General features: G+C 49.9%; 6 protein-coding genes across 6 annotated transcripts; 1 reads left to right on the top strand and 5 right to left on the bottom strand.

Moving 5' to 3' along the window:
• Nucleotides 1-830: 830 nt before the first annotated feature.
• VFPPC_11295 (metal-dependent amidase/aminoacylase/carboxypeptidase) lies at nucleotides 831-2,130 on the bottom strand (the record flags this gene model as incomplete). The annotated part of the gene is made up of 2 exons (XM_018289531.1): nucleotides 831-1,185; nucleotides 1,259-2,130. The coding sequence occupies 2 exons, from the start codon at nucleotides 2,128-2,130 to the stop codon at nucleotides 831-833; spliced, it is 1,227 nt and encodes a 408-aa protein (XP_018136694.1).
• Nucleotides 2,131-2,954: 824 nt separating this feature from the next.
• Nucleotides 2,955-4,091, bottom strand: VFPPC_11296 (hypothetical protein; the record flags this gene model as incomplete). The annotated part of the gene is made up of 1 exon (XM_018289532.1): nucleotides 2,955-4,091. The coding sequence occupies one exon, from the start codon at nucleotides 4,089-4,091 to the stop codon at nucleotides 2,955-2,957; it is 1,137 nt and encodes a 378-aa protein (XP_018136695.1).
• A 736-nt stretch (nucleotides 4,092-4,827) lies between these two features.
• VFPPC_11297 (kinetochore sim4 complex subunit FTA2 domain-containing protein) lies at nucleotides 4,828-6,152 on the bottom strand (the record flags this gene model as incomplete). Its single annotated transcript, XM_022428746.1, has 2 exons — nucleotides 4,828-5,865; nucleotides 5,967-6,152. 2 exons carry the CDS (start codon nucleotides 6,150-6,152, stop codon nucleotides 4,828-4,830), a joined length of 1,224 nt encoding a protein of 407 aa, XP_022283963.1.
• A 3,694-nt stretch (nucleotides 6,153-9,846) lies between these two features.
• VFPPC_11298 (siderophore iron transporter) lies at nucleotides 9,847-11,887 on the top strand (the record flags this gene model as incomplete). Its single annotated transcript, XM_018289534.1, has 5 exons — nucleotides 9,847-10,056; nucleotides 10,120-10,420; nucleotides 10,488-10,597; nucleotides 10,660-11,072; nucleotides 11,149-11,887. 5 exons carry the CDS (start codon nucleotides 9,847-9,849, stop codon nucleotides 11,885-11,887), a joined length of 1,773 nt encoding a protein of 590 aa, XP_018136697.1.
• Nucleotides 11,888-12,088: 201 nt separating this feature from the next.
• VFPPC_11299 (phospholipase D) lies at nucleotides 12,089-13,045 on the bottom strand (the record flags this gene model as incomplete). Its single annotated transcript, XM_018289535.1, has 1 exon — nucleotides 12,089-13,045. The coding sequence occupies one exon, from the start codon at nucleotides 13,043-13,045 to the stop codon at nucleotides 12,089-12,091; it is 957 nt and encodes a 318-aa protein (XP_018136698.1).
• Nucleotides 13,046-14,519: 1,474 nt separating this feature from the next.
• Nucleotides 14,520-15,573, bottom strand: VFPPC_18403 (hypothetical protein; the record flags this gene model as incomplete). Its single annotated transcript, XM_022430020.1, has 2 exons — nucleotides 14,520-15,210; nucleotides 15,308-15,573. The coding sequence occupies 2 exons, from the start codon at nucleotides 15,571-15,573 to the stop codon at nucleotides 14,520-14,522; spliced, it is 957 nt and encodes a 318-aa protein (XP_022284934.1).
• Between the last annotated feature and the right edge of the window lie 5,382 nt (nucleotides 15,574-20,955).

Genomic DNA, 20,955 nt, shown 5'->3' with positions numbered 1-20,955 from the left:
GTGAAAAGGTCCCCTATGAGGACCTGGTGAATTGAATCTGGCTTGATTGCTGGACTTGGCGAGTGATGATGCCTGGCAGTGGGTGAGTCAATTATCGTGAGACAATTTCACGGCTTCTAAGAGGACGACGTCATGGTACCGGAGTCAAAGAGGTACAGCCAAGGCGGCATTGGCGTAACGTTGATTATTTTATGTAACTTTGTATGCAGCATTTATCCATTGGCAGGAAGATGCTAAGACACCAGTATCTCGGTCTATGGACCGATATTGCCTCTGCAATAACGTCCCGCTAAGACCCCATCATTCTTTTGGCTTGATTACAGAACTTTAAGTTGTTTTATTTGATCAGCTTTCCCAGAGGACCACCGACTCAACATGGGGTTTTGTGAGTAACCTAAGAGCAAGGGTTACAATCTGTATACTTCATCTCGAACAAAATTCCCACAGCACTCGGGTTTACTCGGGAGAGAAATATACACGAGGACTTTTAAACTACCAACAAATATGTAAATGCATCATCCAGAGCCTCACGCTCGCCACCGTACAGAACCTAAAGCAGACAAGTACAGCAAACTGGACTTGTTCTCTTCTCTTCTAAGTGATACCCTACAAAACACCCCTTCCTCCACATCAGAAACTTGAGACAAGATATTTTTCGTCAACATTTAAATGATATAGGTCTGCATGGTCGCGTTTGATGGCATCAGACCCCTTCTCAGCAATCATGTAGACGGAGCTCGGAATGCCACAGTCCGTCTTTAAAGTCCGCATTTGCCTGACCGCGTCCATATACCAGGCAAGCTGAATTAGACAATCCGTCCCCGTCCACCCTATTCATCCGTCTTGTCGAAATCTACGCGCGCTTTGCCAGCAACCTCACTGTCTAAGAGCACCCTTAATCCAAGCATAGCCATTCCCTTTGCTGCTTGGATAGCGGCTGCATGTGCTTCATCAGTGCCAGCGGCATCGGCGAATCGCGGATTATGCATGGCAACTCCAGGCTCCGCGGGAATTCCGATGCCACCGTGAAAGCTGGGAACATAGTGTGACACGTTTCCCATGTCAGTTGACGCATTAAACGCTTTGTCCATTTTTAAAAGAACCTTTTCCCCGAATGAGGCCATTTCGTCGACATACGTTTGGCAGAGGCTATCATTAGCTCTGAGGTTCAAGTAATTGTGCTCCCTATAACATTGTCAGCATTCTGGGTATTGTCAAGACGACCGAAAAGCAGCTGAGAAGTAAAGGAAGAACAAACTTTGTGATTGTCATTTCGCAAGCTGCAGCAGAGGCGCCGGCCTCCCAGCACCTGGTCACCCGCTCCATGAGCTTGTCGCATCCCGTTGCCGTTGGGCTCCTGATTGCCCAGTTCATGCGTGTGTAATCGGGAATCACATTCGGTACCGTACCGCCTACCTCGAAAATGCCGTGTACTCTGTCCTCAGTGTGCATCTGCTGCCTCATAAGAGACACGTTGTTGTACGCGGCGACAGCGCCATCCAGGGCATTGACACCGTTCCACGGCTCTCCAGCTGCGTGTGCCGTGCGGCCCTTGAACTCGACGTGTGCGCCTTGGCAGGCAATGAGTTTCATTCCAGCCAAGCCAGAATAGTCATCGCTGGACACGTGGCTCTTCGGCATGGGGTGAGCCATGATGGCAGCGAGGACGCTCTCTGGCGGATTGAAGGCACCCGCATCGATGAGATCCTGTTTGCCTCCGCCGGCTTCTTCTGCTGGGGTTCCGAGAAGTCTAATACGACCGCCAATGTCAAGAGATGACATGGCTGCCGCTGCGCCTAGGAACGCTCCGATGGATGAAGTTGCAATGAGGTTGTGGCCGCAGGCGTGGCCAATTCCCGGAAGTGCATCGTATTCTGCACAGAAAATAACTTGCTTGTCTCCAGAGCCGATAGAGGCATCAAAGCTTGTTGCTAATCCCCAGGCATTCTTCTTCACCTTGAAACCAAGCTTCTCTAGGTATGCGGTGATTGTGCCGTGGGCAATAAATTCCTTGTATGCTAGCTCCGGGTTTGCATGAAGCGTTTTGTTCACCTGGTGCAAACCTGGGCTTAGCTCGTCCAACTTGGAGTTGACAATGGCGCGAGCCTTGGTTATGGTGTCAATTGCCATGATGGGGTTTGTCGCTTCTTTTCTTTTCTCTTTTTTTGTGGTTCTCGAGACGAGTGATTGAGTAACAACAGAGTACGAAGTTGAGAGATTTTGAACCGCGGACTCTTGTCCAATTTATATGTTAAACAGAAGCATTGCATGCCCTCTTGTCACTTACAACCCACCGCCGAACGAGGAGGTGGAGGTTGTTGCCGACGGTCGGCAAACATCACACAAGTGACGTCCTTGGAAAGTTAGTCTAAGATGGGCAACTGGCGACTAGTAGACCAATAAAAAGTTGTCAATGCGCTGTATTTTGAACCCCGCGAGATGCCATGCCCACCAGTTGACATCCGGCACTCAATGTCGGGAGCTTGTAACAGGTCTCATCACGGGTACGATTGCCGTGACTGTCTTTCTATCGAGTTTGTAACTGCCCCGGTTTTATGGAAAGTTGGTTCTACAATGGCGGCGTGATGTAGAGATCTACGGTGCTTACACGGGAGCCAAACGAAACCGCAAAATGTGATTAGAAGCTGGGGCAACCCCACAGTCTTTCCCCGGCTGGGAATTATTTCAGAAATACTTGGCCCCCTGGCATCTTTCACCCGTGATCGGTGAAGTTGCCGGCGAGAAACATGATTGGTCAAGTTGTAAGCTTCAACTCTACATCTTGATGAGGCATATTGGAGTTCTCGGCTTCAACTCATCAGAGCACTTAGATACGGATGCCCCCGGTTAGGAATGACGGCAGACATTGCCTCTTTCAGGTACCATGATCAAAGGAGTGATACTCAACGTAAACGACTTGTAAGTTTAAAATGAAGCAAAACAAAGGAGCTATACTACTTGAGTGAACCGCTGCCTCGAGCAAGGAGATCATCGGCAAAGCCATTACCAGCATCAACGTCAACACCACTCGCAGGACTGAGGTTGAGAAACTCTGAAGGGCTTGTCCATTCTACCGGGGCGCCCGCGGTTTCCTGGTCGATACCAAGGAACGAATCGTCAACAGCTAAATGGAATCCTACATCAGTCGGCGGCACCACGGGATACAAATGCTCGACAGGATTGCTCGGCAGAGGATTGCTGTGACTAGCATAAATAGCCTGAGACCCACCGATGTTGGCCATGTTGTTCTCGGTCGTAATGTCACGGTCGGCAACATTGTCAGTCGCCATGGCCAGCATGGACAGCCACCACCACAGAGCGAGTTGCGTTGTGAGCTTGTCGACACCGTGCCTGGTCCAGGGGATGGGCATGACAGCTGCCCTCAGTGGCCTTTGTGTTGTCTCTGTCTGCCCTTCACCCACCTCACCGTAGCTGAAGCAGCATGCAACCAGATCCTCGTCCGTTTGAATATACCCATAACGAGTCCTGGCTATCTTACATATGTTGGCCAGCTGTCGCAATGGCAATGTAGAGTCCACCCTACCGTTGAGTGGCGTGGCGGACTGGAGGTCAGACAGGAGCCTGGCACATTTCCACTTGAAACTTGCTCTTGCGATACCAACAACCAAAGCAGGCCGAGTAGGACTGTCGAGTTCAATGACGTGATCCACCCTCGGCGAGTTGGCAATCAATAACCTCGCAACAGAAGAGCCATCAGAAGCTGTATGTTGGAATCTGAGACCGCAGTCGGGAAAGAGTCCAAGTTCTCTCCTACCAAGGTCAAGAGTCTCCCGCATCATACCATCGTGCCAGCGGATTAGATCACGAACATCTTGATCTGATGTGATCCTCAAATTCTCTAGTTCCGCGAGCTGGGGAGTCTGTAGATTTCCCGTAAAGGGGGTGCTAAGGACGTGGCCGTAGCTTTGATTCAGATGGTGCAAGTCAAACTCGTTCCAGAGCCTGATGTCGCTCAGCTCTGGCCAAGATTCACGATACGAGTTTCTTGCGGACTTCTTTACCAGGGCCAAAGCTGGTTTCTTTTGACAGAGAACGTCTCGTAGCGTGATAGTAGTATAATACCCTGCCATGTTCACGGCTTGACTTCATCCAGGGAGGGTTTAAAACTTCGGGAGGTCGCTCTGAAGGTCGAGGCATTTGCGTTTCCCCCCTTTTGGTTTCAACTCTGGCGGAATATGTCTGGTACCTGATGAATAATGGGAAGCTCGTTACCCCGCTTCCAATTTTAATCATCATTGGGTTGCGGACGTTTTGTATTGGCCTGGTTTCTTCGTGTAACCCCGGTGGCCATGTTGTGTGCCAACCACAACCCCATTTTCGTGTGTGTGTCTGCCCAACGCATCGGCAAGTATCTTTTGAGCGGCTTTATTGTGCAATCTATGTTGAAAGGAATGGTCTTCTTGGTCTATGGCATGAAGAATGCGTAGCGTGTCAATCGGCTCGAGAACATTCTTCAATCATCCAAGGCTTGCATAGGCCCAGGCCCTAGCGTTCGGTCCTGGCAGTTCTTTGATGGCCAAATGAATCCTGTCTATTCACTTAATCATAGATTATTGGACAGCTCCAAACCTGCTTGTCGGCTCATATCTTGGTCCCTGCAGCTTCGCGCTCCGGGACGGAGTGCTTGCAAGCTATATTCTGCGCATACACGTATACTACTCACGGGAATGCAGAAATAGTTGCATGTTGCAAAATATAGCGGCCATCTAGCGCTTGGGAATGGCATGGAGAGCACGAACCAAGTACACCAAAGTGTGAGAGAGTAGACCGGAAGACGCATCGCATGGGCACCTTAAGTGCTCTTCATCATGTTCTGCGCTGTGGACATATAACGCCGTGCTGAAAGTCCCACGCGAGAGTGTTGCTGAAGGATGATTGATGCTTGATCTTGGCTGCCCTTTCTTTGCTACAGTTGTAATACCACCGCTGAGGCTTGGCATCAAGCTGGACATATTTTCTTTTCGAAATGGCCCCGCCAGACCTGGCCCGACTTTGAGCTTTTGTCTTTTGTCTTTTCTGTGACCGAATCGACGTTTCGCCTCCGCCTGTCTCGTCACTACCAGCGAATGCCCTCCAATTACACTCCATCGGGTTAACTAATGAGTAAACGCGGTCTCGAGATGCTGTGTTTCTCAAGCTGTATCTGTTCTTCGCTCGTATTCCACCGGGAAATGCAAACACGGAAAGTTTCGCCTTCTGGTTTGGGTGATCCTCACTCCAAAAGTCCACCATGTTATCAAACGCCCAATAGTCGTTGATACTATACAAAAAGGTTTCGTACTCCATGGCCGATTTGGCCGCAGCCGTGAGATATGGGTTTAGCTCCGGAGACGTTATGAAGTGCGGGACTGTAATTGCCGTGCTGAAATCGCAAATTTTGCCGTTGATCAGCTGCCGGTCTGCCATGTCGATGTTGATGATACCGAGTTGCTGCAGCTGGATGACCTGTCCAAGGAGTCTCCGCACATCTTTATTGTTTATAGTGTCTGCAGGCTGGCCAAACTCCTTTACGATGCCCCGGATGGGTGGCGGCCTGCCGCTCTTCCCTGGGTATTGCGAGCGTACCTCGGAGTGTGGAGGCCCGTCGCCATCACCGTCGAACTCCAAGTTCACTTCGTTTTGGAACTTGTCTCTCATAATTCTCTCGTGTTTCTCGTCGAGAAGTAGATAACCAAAGCAATCAACTGCCAGGTCTTCATGGCCCGTTTCCTGGAGTCGAGCAAAGCCCCGGCACTCGCAGCTGAAGGGCTCTGCGTAGTTGTACAGGGCGGACAGTCCGGCGACATTGTTGTCGTCGAAATCCTGATTCATGCATACCCAATCATAGTAGTAGCCGAATCTAAACTATTCGATCAAATTCGGAGAAAAGTTAGCGCTCGTCTCCCTGCCTGTCTGTCTGGCTGTCTGTTTGGAAGCCCACCGTACTCGACAATGAAAGAGCTTACAAGTTTCAACGCATAGACGCGGCCCAGAATGTTTACTTTGAAAACAAAAGAGTGAAGGCCTTCTCCCAAGAACTCCAAAAAGTCAATTTTTTGCGAGCCATGGAAATCGAATGGCTTCAATTTGGGTCCCTCACACTGTGGCAGAGGCACCAAGTCGGCCACTGATTCTGGCCAATCTGGAAACATAATGATGTTGTTGCTCGCGACAAGTCGAAACGCGGTTGAGTTTCAAACAAAGTTTTCTAGCCGAGTCAAAAGAAAAAAAAAAAGAAAAAAAAAGGAAAAAAATTATAAGTTAAGAGAAGAGAATAATGGAAATTATTTAGCAGAATTTTATTTTCCGGAGGACTCCTGACGTTGGACGAAAGGCCAAGATGAATATGGCTCATAAGACGTATTCCTACACAAACAAAACAACCTCGCTTATTGGAACCAGCTCCACTTATTACCGCTCTGGGAGTCATCTAAATATAACAGACGTATTAGATGCGCCGTAATTCGAGGGACTCGTCAGTGGTGAAAGTACACGAATAATTATGGAAATGTTGTTAGTCAGCAGAAACAACCTTGACTCTTGTGGTCTCATTGCTCCAGCGCCATGTTGCATCGCTATTTGACTCTGACCAACGAAATGAAATCAAATCCGGCTCTTGCATATTTTATCAACCAGGTCAAACATTGGCAGATTCAGATGATGCCTCACCCGACTTCTCGCCACCAAGCCGTGCCGCTTTGTGTGCTCCCAGCCTCTTTGTCTCACTATTCACGATGTGTCGCAGCAAAAGTCGAACGGACCAGACTCTTTGAGGGTTGAAACCAAATTGATGATTCTTGAATGTTTACTCCGTATGGTCCGTGTCTTTCTCTGGACACTATGGAGTTCTGGTACAAAAATCCTAGTGACATTAATGGCTACTTTGTCCCCAGTCCCATCACTCGGTTTCATGTTGCGCACATCCCGGCGGAATGTGTGCGTTGGGTAGTCCAACCATCATTAACAGACTAGCATGTAACTTACTCCCAAGTACAGAACACATTTTGGTGAAAATCTTGATACCTATGTCCTTGACGATGCCGACTCTCATGTCTCACAGATGCTTGTAAGTGAATCACCGTCGACACTTCCCTAGATGGGAGTTAATTGAGACCCATCCATTTCTTGGATTAATTGGACTACATGCAGAAGCTCTGTGAGCCTTGCCAGCGAAGTTGTCTTGAGAAAGCGCCTGATCTGGTCTCGTAAACCAAGGCAGCACTGGTCATCCAAGTTTCACGTGCTTAAACAGCCGCATATTGTGAAGCATCTGATCCCTTGAATCAAAATTCTCAGAGTCGCCGAGCTGCAACTTGGCGCTCACGTAGTGTCTATATCCAAAGACCTTAACTAGGTACACGCGAGCTACGTTGATAGGAGGACCAGCACACCAAACGCGCCATCCGCGGAAGGGTTCTCGTAATTGCTGACTGCAGGACATGCTTCACAAGAAAGCAATATCTAGAGCCGAGAGGCATTTCACTTGAGCGAACAGAACCCCCACCCTACGACCAAGATTGACTTGCCCTCAACTGGCGTACCTCCCTTCCATCGTCAACGACGCCTCCGAATTTGCTCGTCTGGGGGAGGGGATACACCTCCCAGCAAGTCTACGGCAATTTCTTTCCAGAGAACTTTGAGCTGTATGCAATCATATCTGCGCAGCTGGTTGCGCACGGCTTGGCTTGCAAGTGAGGGTTCGGCCGAAATGGCGATACCTGCTAGTATAGAGAAAGTGGTTTAGCCCTTTGTCACCCATCTGGACCAGCGGTCTGGTTTGTCTTCTGAGACGCAGGTCATGTACCCGCTGGACTTCATCGAGGTCCTCCGTTGCGACCGCTGACCACTTCGCTTCTCAGCAAGTAGCTGCAACAAGGGGTCCCTCGATCTGGTTATACTCTGCGAAGACGCTGCCGACGTTTCTCCACCTTTTGGATGTCAAGGTATGGCCCCAGGCTTCCGCGATGCCATTTCGATAGCATGGCGATTCTATGTAGCGCTCGACCAGTCCTAGAATGGGAAGGCCTGGACTACAAGGACCTGTTTGAATGGTGTTACTCGAAGCAGAAGCAATAAGTTGACGGTTCTTTGAAGCCGAAGGTCGAAAATGGAACGTATGTTACCGAGTGTAATGGAATGAGGGTATTCGTGCAGGACTGGTGTCTATGGGCCATTCAACTGATCCCAAGTTGGAGGCATTGGCTCCAACTACCTAGGTAGGTAGCCGTAGACAGGGCATGTTCAAGTACCAATGGCAAGACATAAATGGAATGGCATTCTTACAAAGTCTTGGGGGCGGTGAAAATTTTCGCCAAGTCTGTGCTGTTTGCATAATTGGACAGTACCCTGAGGACAACATGGTGCAATTCACGGCCCAACTGTAGTGTGTTCTCCGCTGGCAACACCAAGTCTGACTTCATGTAGGCTGCTGGGAAATACAGCGAGCTTGCCACCTCGAGAAGGCTGCCATGCGAACAAGGAGAAGCAATTTTAAGGTAGTCTGTGTATACCCGAGTAGTTTCTTCGTCGCGGGTTTTTAGATTTACAAAGTTCAAATGTTCGTATTGCGTACCATCTTTCGTGGGTGGGCTTGCGGACCGTGTTGCCCTCATCTACTCAACGCAATCATTCAACTTTCCAGTCGCCTTGTGACCAGAAAATCGAATAGTTGCATTTGCTTTGGTGCTCCGAGAATTAAATGCAATGCCACTTCTCCGGTGCTTCGGGGGGACGGGGTGTTTGCGACAATCAGACGTCACAACTTGAAGATGTTTTGGTTCTGCTTGAGTCGGGCCAATTACGTTGCGGCACAATTCCAAATTGGGCAGGCCAAGTGTCAATGTCTCAAGCCAACACGGCGACACACTGGTGCGAACCAGACTGCAAACAGAAACGAATTCATAGAGCTCCATGCTTCTTTTGGGGTATATAGCTTCGAAAAACCTGCAGAGCAATTACCTTGGCGGGACTGAAGGTGCAATATTGGTGGCAGCAGCTGAAGGAAAATGCCGGTCTTCCGCACCAACATCGAAGTGCTCCGTTAGATGGTTCAACTCTATAGGTGCAATACCGGATATCATACAAAGGCTTGCCTGCTGAGAGACATTCTACATCTTGACATCTTCAAGGACACCCTCCGTAGCATTCGGCGTGGAAAATGTGCTCGGTCGGGCCTCGCACATGGCAGAGGGTGCTAGTTACAGGAAGGGTGCGGATGATGTTGCGAAATTGTCCCGACTGACTTGAAATGCTTTAGGTCGACGGACACCGATTGGCCGTGTTAAAGTCGACGATATCCTTTCCCTTACACCGACTATGGCTGATCGGACTAGTTTAACAGCGGATTCATCGACCTGCCGCTCTAATTTCGCTCTAACGGACTAGCATCGCTTAAATACTCTCACGTTGAACGGGACAGAGAACTCGGTCTAAATATTTCATCCCCGCAAATAGTAGATTCACCTTACTTCCCCACACTTTTACCCCAGACCGTCCGTGTCAGTCGTCAATAGTTCAGGTGTCTGGAGAGAGTGGTTGGTCAATGACCAGAGACGGCAATTCTTAGGTCCCCCCTAATGCGTCGGATCAGTGGCTTGTTTAGTACAGTCTCATCAGCGAGTTTCTTGGTTTGCGGGACTGGGACAAGCCATTTGTGGGGAATAAACCTGGACCAGATCATGTAGAACGTCGATACACGAGGTCGATTTAGCATAAAGCAAAGGAGTTTATTACTCCGTGTGTGCCTTGTTTCATTTAGGGATTCTTCATTCTTCTATATGCTACACTCCAGACTAGTTCTAGGACTTGCACATGTCTCCTGCCGCAACACCAGAAAAGGCATCCACAATGGTTCAGCAACAAACTCAAGTGTCTCCGAGTGAGAAAACCCTGGAAGACTCGGAACATTTAGAAATGACAGCGAATGAGACTTCAAACCTGGCGTATAGCCAAGATGATGAAGAGCCGGAGCTTCACGCGCGGACTTATTTTGCCGTGGCAGCCATGTTTGTTTTGAACATGGTGCAAGTCCTTGCACTACAAGGCCCTCCCACCGTTGTAAGTATTGATCGTGTGATGAGCTTTTCCCCTACAAGCAGACAAAGGTGCTTACCCGATTAGCTTTCGACCATAGGTGAAGACCTTTACAATCCAGCGGCACAGACTTGGGTCCCCAACGCCCTTTCTCTCGTCCAGGCCGTAGTCGGCCCCATCATTTCCTCCATATCGGACGTATTTCAGATTCGAAAGGCTCTCTTGGTTGGCCCTGCTGTACTATCTTTCATCGGTTCTGCTATTGCACCCGGTTCGACAAGCATATACCGGCTCATTGTTGCTCAGATCCTGATTGGATTTGGATTCGCCACTGTTCCATTGGCATACTGCGTTCCGAGCGAGATTTTGCCCAGGAAATGGCGGCCCAGTAAGTTTACAGACTTAACCCAAGCAACTTATTTCGCCCCAAAATCTAAGTATTCCTGTTTCTCTAGTTGTTCAGGCTGGCATAAACATTGCTGCTGCAATCGGTGCCTGTGTCGGGCCGCTTGCTATAGGGGCTCTCACCAAGGCGAACGCACACACCGGATGGCGCACTTTCTATGTACGTTTCTCCGCCCTATGGTTTTGGATTCAATCTAATGCCCAATTTTAACCATCTCGCAGTGGATTCAAATGGGACTTTGGGGCTTAACTGCTATCGGGCTCTTCATTGGGTACAGACCACCTAAAAGACACACCCGCTACGATCACCTGTCCTTTTGGCAAAAGATTGGTCGCCTCGACCTTATTGGAACTGGGCTTTTAACAACAGGACTTACCTTGTTCCTGACTGGTCTCAATCTTGGCGGTGGCATTTTCGAGTGGCGGACTGCACAAGTGCTCGGCACCTTGGTTGTCGGCATTGTGGTGATGATTGCGTTTGCAATCTACGAATGGAAGTTTACCAAGACTGGAATCCTACACCATGATCTCTTCCGCGGCGGTAAGAATCGTGGGCGTACTTTTGCGACATGCGTTGGCCTTATCTTCATTGAGGGCATCTTGCTGTTCGCCTATGTGATATTTTTCCCCGTCATGTAGGTCTACTCCTCGTTGTCGCCCCTCCGAAAGCATTCCATTTTACCTCCCAGACTAATCAACGCATCAACTTAGGACTGGTCTACTCTTCGAAACAGACCCTTTTCTTACGTCCGCCAGAGAGCAAGCATTCTGGGTGGCTTGTGGCTCAAGCACAGTCGCATACGGCTACTCGGCCACCAAACTAAGATCCATCAAGTCACCTCTGTTTGTTGGGTTTCTCCTCTTCACAGGTGGTATAATCGGACTCGCCACCATCGAACCCAATGATTCCACCAATTCCATTATCTTTGCTGGCCTGGCAGGACTCGGCATGGGCGGTCCGCTGGTTCTTATCATCTCCGGAGTCCAACTGTCCACGCCGCATCATCTTATCGCCACTGCAACAGCGGTGGCTACTTCTTCGAGAGCCGTATCTGCCACAAGCTTTACTGCTATTTACGACGCGGCACTCAACATGCGGCTTGACGAGTATATCCCTCGCTATGTTGGTGCCGCTGCGCTCAGAGCTGGTCTTCCGAAGACATCTCTCGAGGCATTCATCGGGGCTTTGGCTAGCAATAATGCGACAGCCCTGAGAGATGTCGCGGGCATAACGCCTGCTGTTATCCTTGACGGCACTGTTGCACTGAAGAACGCATATGCGGATGGGTTACGAGTCGTGTACATGATTGCTGCGCCTTTTGGGGCGCTGGCCTGTATTGCTTGTTTCTTCCTGGGAGATTTGAAGCCTGTGATGAATTATTCTGTGGAGGCGCCAGTGGAGGAATTACATGCCAAGCACCATAAGTTTGGTCATCTTGGAGATGCGTAGTTTGTATTAGCATGCGGCATTGGTGAAGCCACCGGGCCAGTAAAGAAAAAAGTCGGCATTGTTATCATTCTCTAGATTCTATATGCAAAGGGTATTTATACATTGTAGGCTGAGTCGCTCATCCGCTGACCCGTTAGAAAGCAATCTAAAACAAAACAAAACAAAACACCATCCCCATGGCACCGGAAGTTCTATCCGGCATCACCACGGCGCATCCCTTGCCGATGCCATGTATCGCGAATCACGCTTCTTGTTCACCCAGTCTCTGACGTCCCGGAACGCGGTACGAGTGATGTCTGTGTTATAAAAGTCGGAATTGGCAGGCCCATAGATTACCCCATCCACATGCGCGTCGTTCATCAAGCGACCAGCGTATGTCCACTGGTTAGCAGTGACTGTCCAACCAAACACTTTCCCAAACTGCCTGGAATTAACTGCCTGACGAAGCTCCGTGCAAGTTTTGTAAGTAGGCTCGTAGCACGTTCCGAATTCTTTGGGCAGTTCATTGGAGCCGTAAGACAAGACGCGCTGTCTGACGTTGTGGAAGTTGCTGCTTTTAAAACGGCCGATAATCTCCCCAGAGCCACCATTCAAATTGAGGGCTTCATTGTGATTGAGTCTCCCACGGATGTAATCAAACCCTACTCCGAATGCAGCACTCCCGTAGAAGCCATACAGCACCCTGATTCCAGCAGGTTGTAGTAATCGGCGTGCCATCTCCTGAAGTCCAACAATGGAGCAATGGTTCACTTTCGGGTCCCAGGGGTTGCACTTGTTTGGTGATTTAATGTCAAGCCAGATAAAAGCAAGGTTCTTCCCTTCCCTGCGCCGGCCGGCAGCAACTTGGAACATTCTCTCAAGGGTTTCGCGGGCGCTTCTCCCAGTGCTGTCGTGGTCTGCCCACCATCCCGTCGGCCAAGAAGTCACATCAATTTCCACGGCATTGGCTCCTTGGGCAAGGGCATCGTCAAGGCCTCGTAATGTTAAGACCCTGTGTGCTATGGCGTAGAATGGGCGAGCTCTAGCACGTCGTTCAACATGATTATTAGATCGTTGTTCGTTGCCCCCAGACGCTTCGGTGTCGTTCAGCCACGAAGGCGAAGTGGCAAAAGTTGTGAGCGCAAAAAGGCACCACGACAGAAGATGAATAATTGCCATTGCTAGGCGCAAATTTGCTGATAGATTTGTAGCTTTGAGGGAGAAGGATGTATGACTTGTATACTACCAGACTGCGAGGCGTCCGTGGTGTTTGGAATTTGGCGCACGTTTAGTTCGAACAGCAAGTATATTCGTCGAGATATATGAACAAGCTTCCATGTAAGAAATCCCGACTATAAATTGCCGACACTGCAGAGCATTCCAATCCGCGGCAGTTGTCTGAACCAGCGAGGTATTTGAACTACAGTCTCGACCAGTCTGACCCGTCCGGTATAAATACATCTTGCTGGAACTAGACAAACAAAGCACACTCTGGTCAGGTGAAGGGGTTTCAGAAAAGCAAATAGCTTCGTCTAAATGGGCGGCCATTCGTGAATAGAGGCACAATATCTGCCATTGGCTTTCTATTATATGTGTTCACTGCTGATAGTCTCGGTCTGAGGGACGACGCTTTCCGAGCTGAATGTGTCTCACCCTTGGATTAAGGCACACGCATTGAGGAATACATGAGCGGGACTTTTTTAAATGCGCAGCGGCCTCAGTACTTTACTAACACAACTACTGGTGACATCGCAAGCCACTAGATTCACCCTGAATGACATCTCATCTCCAATAATCATGTGGCTTCCACTCAGCCGCCGAGGTCGACTAGTTAATTAAACAGGAAAAGCAAAGTGGCTTAAAAAAAAAGAAATAGAAGAATATGCGGTGCCGTCATCCCGATGTGGCGGTGGTGCTATATCGCGATCCTTAGGCCTTCATGCCAATTTGCCCAACTTTAAACAAGGACCACCAGGCATTTCTAATTATGGCATGCCTTGACCTAAAATGGGCTCACTAACATAGCAGTTCTCGCGGGAAGAAGAAAGGCTCGAGTCACCATTAGTCGCTTGCGCCACTCAATGCGGAATACGTAAACAGGAGACCAACCGCAAGCGGTTTGCCCAAAAGAGCCTTGAGGAACGAAAGGTTGACTTGATCTGGTGGTTTGTGAAAAGTTTATGTGAAAAGTTTATATAAAGGAAGTTTATATACGGGGTGGATCTCTCAACGCAATAGCAGACTCAGAAGTTGGGGCGGGAGCTTTTAGTGGCCGACTCCAGTGCGGGGGTTTAGGACTTGTCGAGCCAGGGATGCCGTAAAGAAACTAAAAGTTAGACAGCCGATACGCTGAAACGTCTAGTCAAAAGATCATCTGAGAACGGGACAATTCTCTTCCGACGTCTTTACCACTCCGCGTCTGTATCTGAGGATACACAGCAAAGAAGGGGAAGCAAATCATTTAGTCAGATTCCATTTAGTAGTTTATATTCTCACATTATTGTCTCAATCATCGCTACGTGCCCAGTTCGCCTCGAATTACCATGTCGAGGGGCTGCTGAAGTGCTCAGTTCATTGTCCCTGTACTGCTGTCTTCCGTCGATGTCACTGTTCCCAATTTTTGACGACTGTATCCAATTTACTTATGTCTACTCTACGTCAACACATTCCTTGGGGGATGACGATTGCGACGTGGCCGAGCTCCGCCGTCGGATGCCAGGGGCAGGCCCGGGGTTGAGGAGGACTCTTCAGGACCAGCAGTGGTGGACGGAGAAGTCGGGACGGATATGGGTTCTGTAGTAAGCTTTGAGTGCGGGAAAACCAGTGCGCCTGATGAGGCGTCTGGCAGAGTTGTATTTCTATCAGAGGGGTTTGCGGCTTCGATGGCACGGTCCGATATGCGTGGTCTCTTCGAAGGAGTGGATGGCACCCGGCCACGCCAGCGGTCTGATCGCTTCGAAGGTGGAGTATCGGTCGGGGTGGGTGTTGGCGCAGAGGCAGGTCTTGGCAAGTAAGCCAGGTCGAGGACTCGGAGGGCCAGGAGGTTGGTGTCCCTGGTACGGCCAGCAATCTTCGCGGTGACGGTGAGGAGAGCTCCCGGTGCTGGCGTTTTGACTTTCTTCCAACGCTTAGTGTCTTCCAAGAAGCAGACTACGGAGAAGTGAGCTGGGGCTGCCTTGGATGCGTCGTAGACAGATGTTTCGACTGTGAAGTGACGGGGCTCGGAAGGGTCAAGCGAGTTGTCAGTACGGGGCGGCACGAAGCCGATGACGGTCACCATCGGGCACCATTGCTCTGGCAAGTGCTGGTCATACTGGACGGAGTCGGCGATATTCCCTGGGTGTCTAAGGCTGTCAGCCAGAGCTAGGGCGAATGTTCGGCCAGACGTGCCTCATCAAGCTCAGCGTCTGCGTGCTAATCTCCAGAGTGCCGTCCATCGACAGAGTCGTGGAGAAGCGGCCGTCGGCGTAGAAGAAAGCGCCAGGAAGGTAGAGTTCTTGTTGTTCTTGCGTTAGATAAGTATGGATGCGGGTGCGAATGGGGTCGGTGGCGATATTAGGATCATGGAAACCGTCTTCCTCGAAGATGTTGAGATCTGTCTGGATCTCGACGTAGTTTGGAGTATTTTCTCGAGTCGGGTCATGAGTAATGGCATCGACGAAATCCCGTAAGTGAATTATACTCGTGAATGTTGGTTGTCGAGACATGTTGAAGGAGATTTGGAATGAGTCCGTGAAAACCGGCCCTGGGCCGTAGGTCGCATGGCTGGTTCTTATAGGGGAATAGTTCTGCATGGAATAGATGTTTTACTACGGCCTGTTATCCAGGGCCGGCCAGGCAGACTCTACGCGCCAGGCAAAGGCTCAGGGCATGTGAGCGCCTACGTGTCATCGCGCTTTCAGCTCTGAATGCTATCACATGTGTAGTGAGAAATGGTCCATGGCTTTTTTTGTTACAGAGCAGAGCTGATGGAATCATAGAAAATACAGACATGCTTCACAATGCTAGCCGCTTTAAGCGACAAATCCCAAATGGTCGGCAGGGTAATGTTTGCTCGTTGTCGTCGCGAAAAAGCAATGTCGGAAAAAGCAAAACCATATCAGCCGCCCCCCCGCCCCCCTTCTTCTCTTTTTAGTAACTGAAGGCTATGTGGATTTAGTCATCTGGCTGGTAATTTTGAAGATTGGGGTGTGATACGTAGGGGTCTTGTTGGTCAAGTGTCTTCGGCGTGCTGTCTAGCCTTGGGATAGTTCCCGTGTCTCTTGCTGTGCATAGTCTGGTCATTTGGACGGTGATTCTGAAGATTGTGGCATGTGGTGGTGTGGATAGTCGGTCATCATTGCTGTCAGGGACTGGCCGGGCCATGCTGCACACGAGTTATCACGGTCCGACGGGTCATCTGCTGGTGAAGTGTCGGGGGTTGGCCTGGTCATCTGCCAGTAAGGCATCAGGGGTTGGCCGGGTCATCTGTCCACGAAGTCGGTAGTATTTCGTGGGTGGAGGACACGGTTTGTATGTGGAGGTATCGTGTCTACGTGAGGAAGGGAGGTGGTGCGGGAAGAGGTGCGGGAAGGCAGGTGCGGTCTGGGGAATTGGTGGTGTGGCCGATATTGAGAGAGAGGTCAGATCGAATGGGGGTGGTATAATCTGGACGGCGTCAGCGCAGGAGCCGAGATGGAGTTTTGCGCGGTATAGAGGAGATGCAGAGATCCCAAGGTTATAGCTTTGGGAATAATAGAATCACGTCCACAACAGAGATAGTGAAGATTCGACGGGTCGGGGAAAATGCCAGGCGCGCTGCAGAACAGCCGAGTGATGAGAGGTCAGGGTGACGAATCTAGAAGTGTCGAGGCCCTGAAGACGGTGAGCCGTATCTGGGGCGTAGACAAGGTTCAGTATTACCAGTGGGCGTATAGTGGGATCAATTTCTGCAACAAACTCTGCGCAGCGGCTCGCAAGGTGAGCGATTGGGAAGAAGCTGTAGTGAAGTTAAACATGTTGCTTCACAGACGATCCCAGCAGCTTGGACGACGGCCAATTAAGTACTCGGTCAACCCTATCGAATCGGATGATTTGATAAACTTAAGGGCCTGGTCTCATAAGGATCCATACGTCAAGAAAAATGACCGTGAGAGAATCAGTCTAGTTTTCAGCAATCTGGCTGCCAGAGACTTGCCGGCCGGGTTTGGTTTCGATAAATTCGGGCTGATGGTACGAAGTGGACAGCAACAGTCAGGCGGCGATCAGCTTTCGCGGGAGGAGATAGAAAGCCGGAGTCCTTGGGATGGCGGTGACTGGGTTCGAGACCGCACTGAAGGGCGCCTGCGGGAAGGACACGGGAATCTGGCGCGTTTGAGGACGGTGAGGCGCATCTGGGGCGGAGACAAGGTTCAATATTACCAGTGGGCGCATAGGGGAGAAGATTTCTGCAAAAAACTCTGCACAGCGGCCCGTCAGGTGAGCGACTGGGATGAAGCTGTAGTGAAGTTGAACAGGTTGATTCACAGACGAGCTGAGCAAATTGGGCGACGCAAAGTCAAGCAATCGGTCGACCCTATTGATCCGGATGATTTAGTAAATCTGAAAGCTTGGTCTCATAAAGATCCATATGTCAAGAAGAAGGATCGCGAAGGAATCGCGCTGTCTCTCAGCAAGTTGGCTGTCACAGATCTGCCAGCCGGTTTTGGCTTCGACAAGTTCGGGCTGATGGTACGAACGGAAGAGCGACAACTAGGAAGCGTTGAAGAGAGTGGTTTAGGTGTGGGGCGCTGCAATCGGCAGAATGTGGTACATACGGGTGGCAAACAAGTCAGGACGGACAGGAACCGCCGGCGGACCAAGGTCAGAAGGCCGAGAGACGGCTTCGCAAGCAAAGCCGTTGCTAGGCCGGGGGACCTATTTCGGGCGTTCAGGCGCGTGCGCGACGGGGACGAACAGGCCACGGCGCAGGTAAATCCGGGCTCGAGAGAAATTCGTGGGTCTTCGTTGGGGGTTTTGGGACGCTTGGAAGTGCGCGAGGGAGAGAGTATGGCGCTTGCGGGTATCGGCATCCGAATCTCGGCAGACGTAATTCGGGCTGCGCAAAATGATTTGGGACAGGCCAGGGCGGAGAAGGATGCTCGGCGAGGGGAGAAGAAGAGGCAGGGTCCTAGTAACACAGATGGACTGCGATCAAAACGTGCTAGAATCATGGTCCGCCAGGAGAGAACTGAGAGCGATCAAGTGGAGGACCTTGCCAGTGTTCTGCGCTGCATGAATGAAGAATTTGCGGAGAAAGAGCGATTGTCCCACAGCCAGGAATGGAGTATTCCTGTTTCTCTTGAGAAGAAGGTGTCCACCGTCCAGGAATACTACAGTGCGTTCCATGACGTGAGCACCCTGCCGATACATACCTGCACGATCTGTTATCTGAAGTATGCTAGAGTGGATCTGGGTGAGGTTGATTGGGATCGGTGGGTGGTAAGTATCGTCGAGAAACGTGACAATTCACCTTTTAGGTGCAGGCGGTGCTTTCTGCCGGGAAAGAAGATTGTGGCTTGTTTTGACTGTCTGAAGCACCTTAAAAGAGGTGCCTTGTCTCCTGCAGCCCAGTTGCATACTAGGCTCGGGTGCGAACATATGTTTCCCGACGAGTTGAAGGGCCTTACGCCGATCGAGGAAAAGCTTATCGCGCTGAACTCCTGTTATGGGTTCATCACCAAGTACAGTTTAGCAGACAGGCACAGGCAGAGTGTGAGATATCCGAAGCATGTTAAGGGCAACATCACAGTCTTCCCCAATAACGTGCAAGAGCTAGTGAGAGATGTCCTACCTCACCCGCTATTGAAGGTGCTGGATGAGGTGCACGTGTCCTGGCAGGGTGTTGAGAAACCAGCANGGGGCCGCAATAGCCGAAAGCTGAAGAGCACTCTCGAAAGCCTTCAATCCGAGGTTGACCTGCTTCGATATGAGAACCAAGGACTCCGTGAGACAATTATTCAGGAGAAGAAGCGCAGGCAGCGCGGTAAAGCCTTAAAAGATCTACTTTTTGATCGAACAGATCCTAACGCAGCCCAGGTGTTTAGCCCAGCGAAAGTCGCACAAGCTCGCGTAAAGAAGGCAGAAATAGACGCACAACGGAAAGAGGAGGCACTAAAGAAGGAAGCCCAAAAGGTTCAGCGGCAGAAGAAGGCAGCAGAGCAGAAAGCTCTAGCCCTAGAGAGAAGGAGGCAACGTGAGGCAGAAACAGAGAGGAAACGGCAGGCAAAAGAAGCCAGACAACAAGAGAGGGAGGAAAATCGGCAGATCCGACGAGATCTCGAGCGCCAGAATCTAGAAATAGCACATAAAATGGAACATGAAGGACAGCCGGCTTTGGACGGTCGCGAAAAAAGTGCGGATGTTGAGGATGAAATAATCGTCGCTCTTCCACCTACACGGGAGCCACCGGCAGCATGGAAGACGCCAGATCCACCGAGACAAAATGCGAAACTGAAGGCAATAGCCACTCCAAACCGCACTGCTAGCCCAAAAAAGCCATTTCTCGTTGTTGAGAATGATCGGGAGATGGTGGTGGCATTTCGGGACTCTAGGAGGCCGCAGCGCAATAGCAAGCGGCCGCGATGGCTCGAGGACTATGAAATAGAATGATACGCATCTAGCAGCAGAATTTTCATTATATGCTTGATTTTGGATGATTTAGGATCACGATTGTGGACTTGTTGTCAGTTAATGCCTGGAGTGCAAGCGGGAGTAAATCCGGCAGATCACCAGATCCGGCGCATCACCCGAAAATCCCTTATCACGTGCGTATCACTTTAGCACTTTAGCACGATGTGATATCACTTTAGCATATCACAATACGCAAGTCTGAAGAAGGTAAATTTTGAAAGGAGCATCGAACCCTGTATCGCGGCCGTTGAAGAGTAAGATCGTTTGGGAACAAAATGACTCTGAGAAGAATTGACCATCGGCCTGGAGAGTCTCACAATGAGAATGCGTGATCAAAACAGCAAAGATGGGCTATGAGTCTAGAGCAGGTAACATTAATTAGCTACAAGTGAAGCTTGATAGCCTGAACTTAGAATTCAAGGCGACGGTAATAGCTGGCAGTGACAAACCTTGAACCCAATGGATTGTCAACGCAAATGGTTAATCATTGGAAGCTGTACACGTTTATACTCCACCCCATTCGTCTGAAAATACGACGATGTTTTGTGCACGTCCATGACCTCAAGTACATTAGCTGCTGTCTGTGCCTCGACGATTCAAGATAAGGGTGGTGAATGTTCAGCGGTCCCGTCGGATCGAGGTGGGAGAACTTACTTGGATACCATCGTTAGTGAGAAATGCAGTTTCAACTTCGTTGTCAGGAAGTAAACTAGTAATAACGCAAATAGAGCCGTTAGAGATACCCTTGTCGCTCAACTTGAGTTTGCCATTGAATTCGGGGCGATATCGTTCATAATGACTCTCCTATTTCAATGCAAGCTACCAGAGCCATGGAATGTTTTAGGCGAGCAATGCATACAGCCTGTAAGTGTGCTGATAATTACTTTGATAGCATACACATGTAGTTATCTGACTTTTACTGTTTCTCCTTCTAGGTATCGTTTTGGACATACTTGAATATAGTCAATATCGTGACAGACCTTGCCATTGTGGCCGTCATGATTGATATGTTCAGAAACATCCAAACCTCTATATTCAGGAGATCGTTGGCTATCGGTGTGTTTGGTAGCCATGTTTTGTAAGCTTATTATGGACAAGCTCATATTACATTTGTTATACACATGGGAAGTATACTGATGACGGTTTGCTAGTATTACCCCTGCAAGTTCTTGCCACATCTATTACTTCAATCCAGCTATCCACTCAACAGACCACACGTTTGACATGTGGCCTCCTACCATTATCATGCGAGTCATTTTATGCATGAGTATTGTCACACTTGCATGCCTAATCTGAAACCGTTTCTTGACAGTGTTGAGTCCCGACAGATGCACACCGGTGACTTGCGATAAACAAGATCAAGGAACGGTTCAAGTAGGCGCGGTCATCGACGGGTGCTGCTGGCCGAGGTCTCGGTAATGACTCGAACGTGCCGTCAT

This window comes from Pochonia chlamydosporia, assembly GCF_001653235.2.
Source record: "Pochonia chlamydosporia 170 chromosome Unknown PCv3seq00017, whole genome shotgun sequence".
In the NCBI taxonomy this organism is placed as follows: Eukaryota; Fungi; Ascomycota; class Sordariomycetes; order Hypocreales; family Clavicipitaceae; genus Pochonia; species Pochonia chlamydosporia.
The sequence above is the reverse complement of the archived record's forward strand: the minus strand, read 5'-3'. Positions and strand labels throughout refer to the sequence as shown.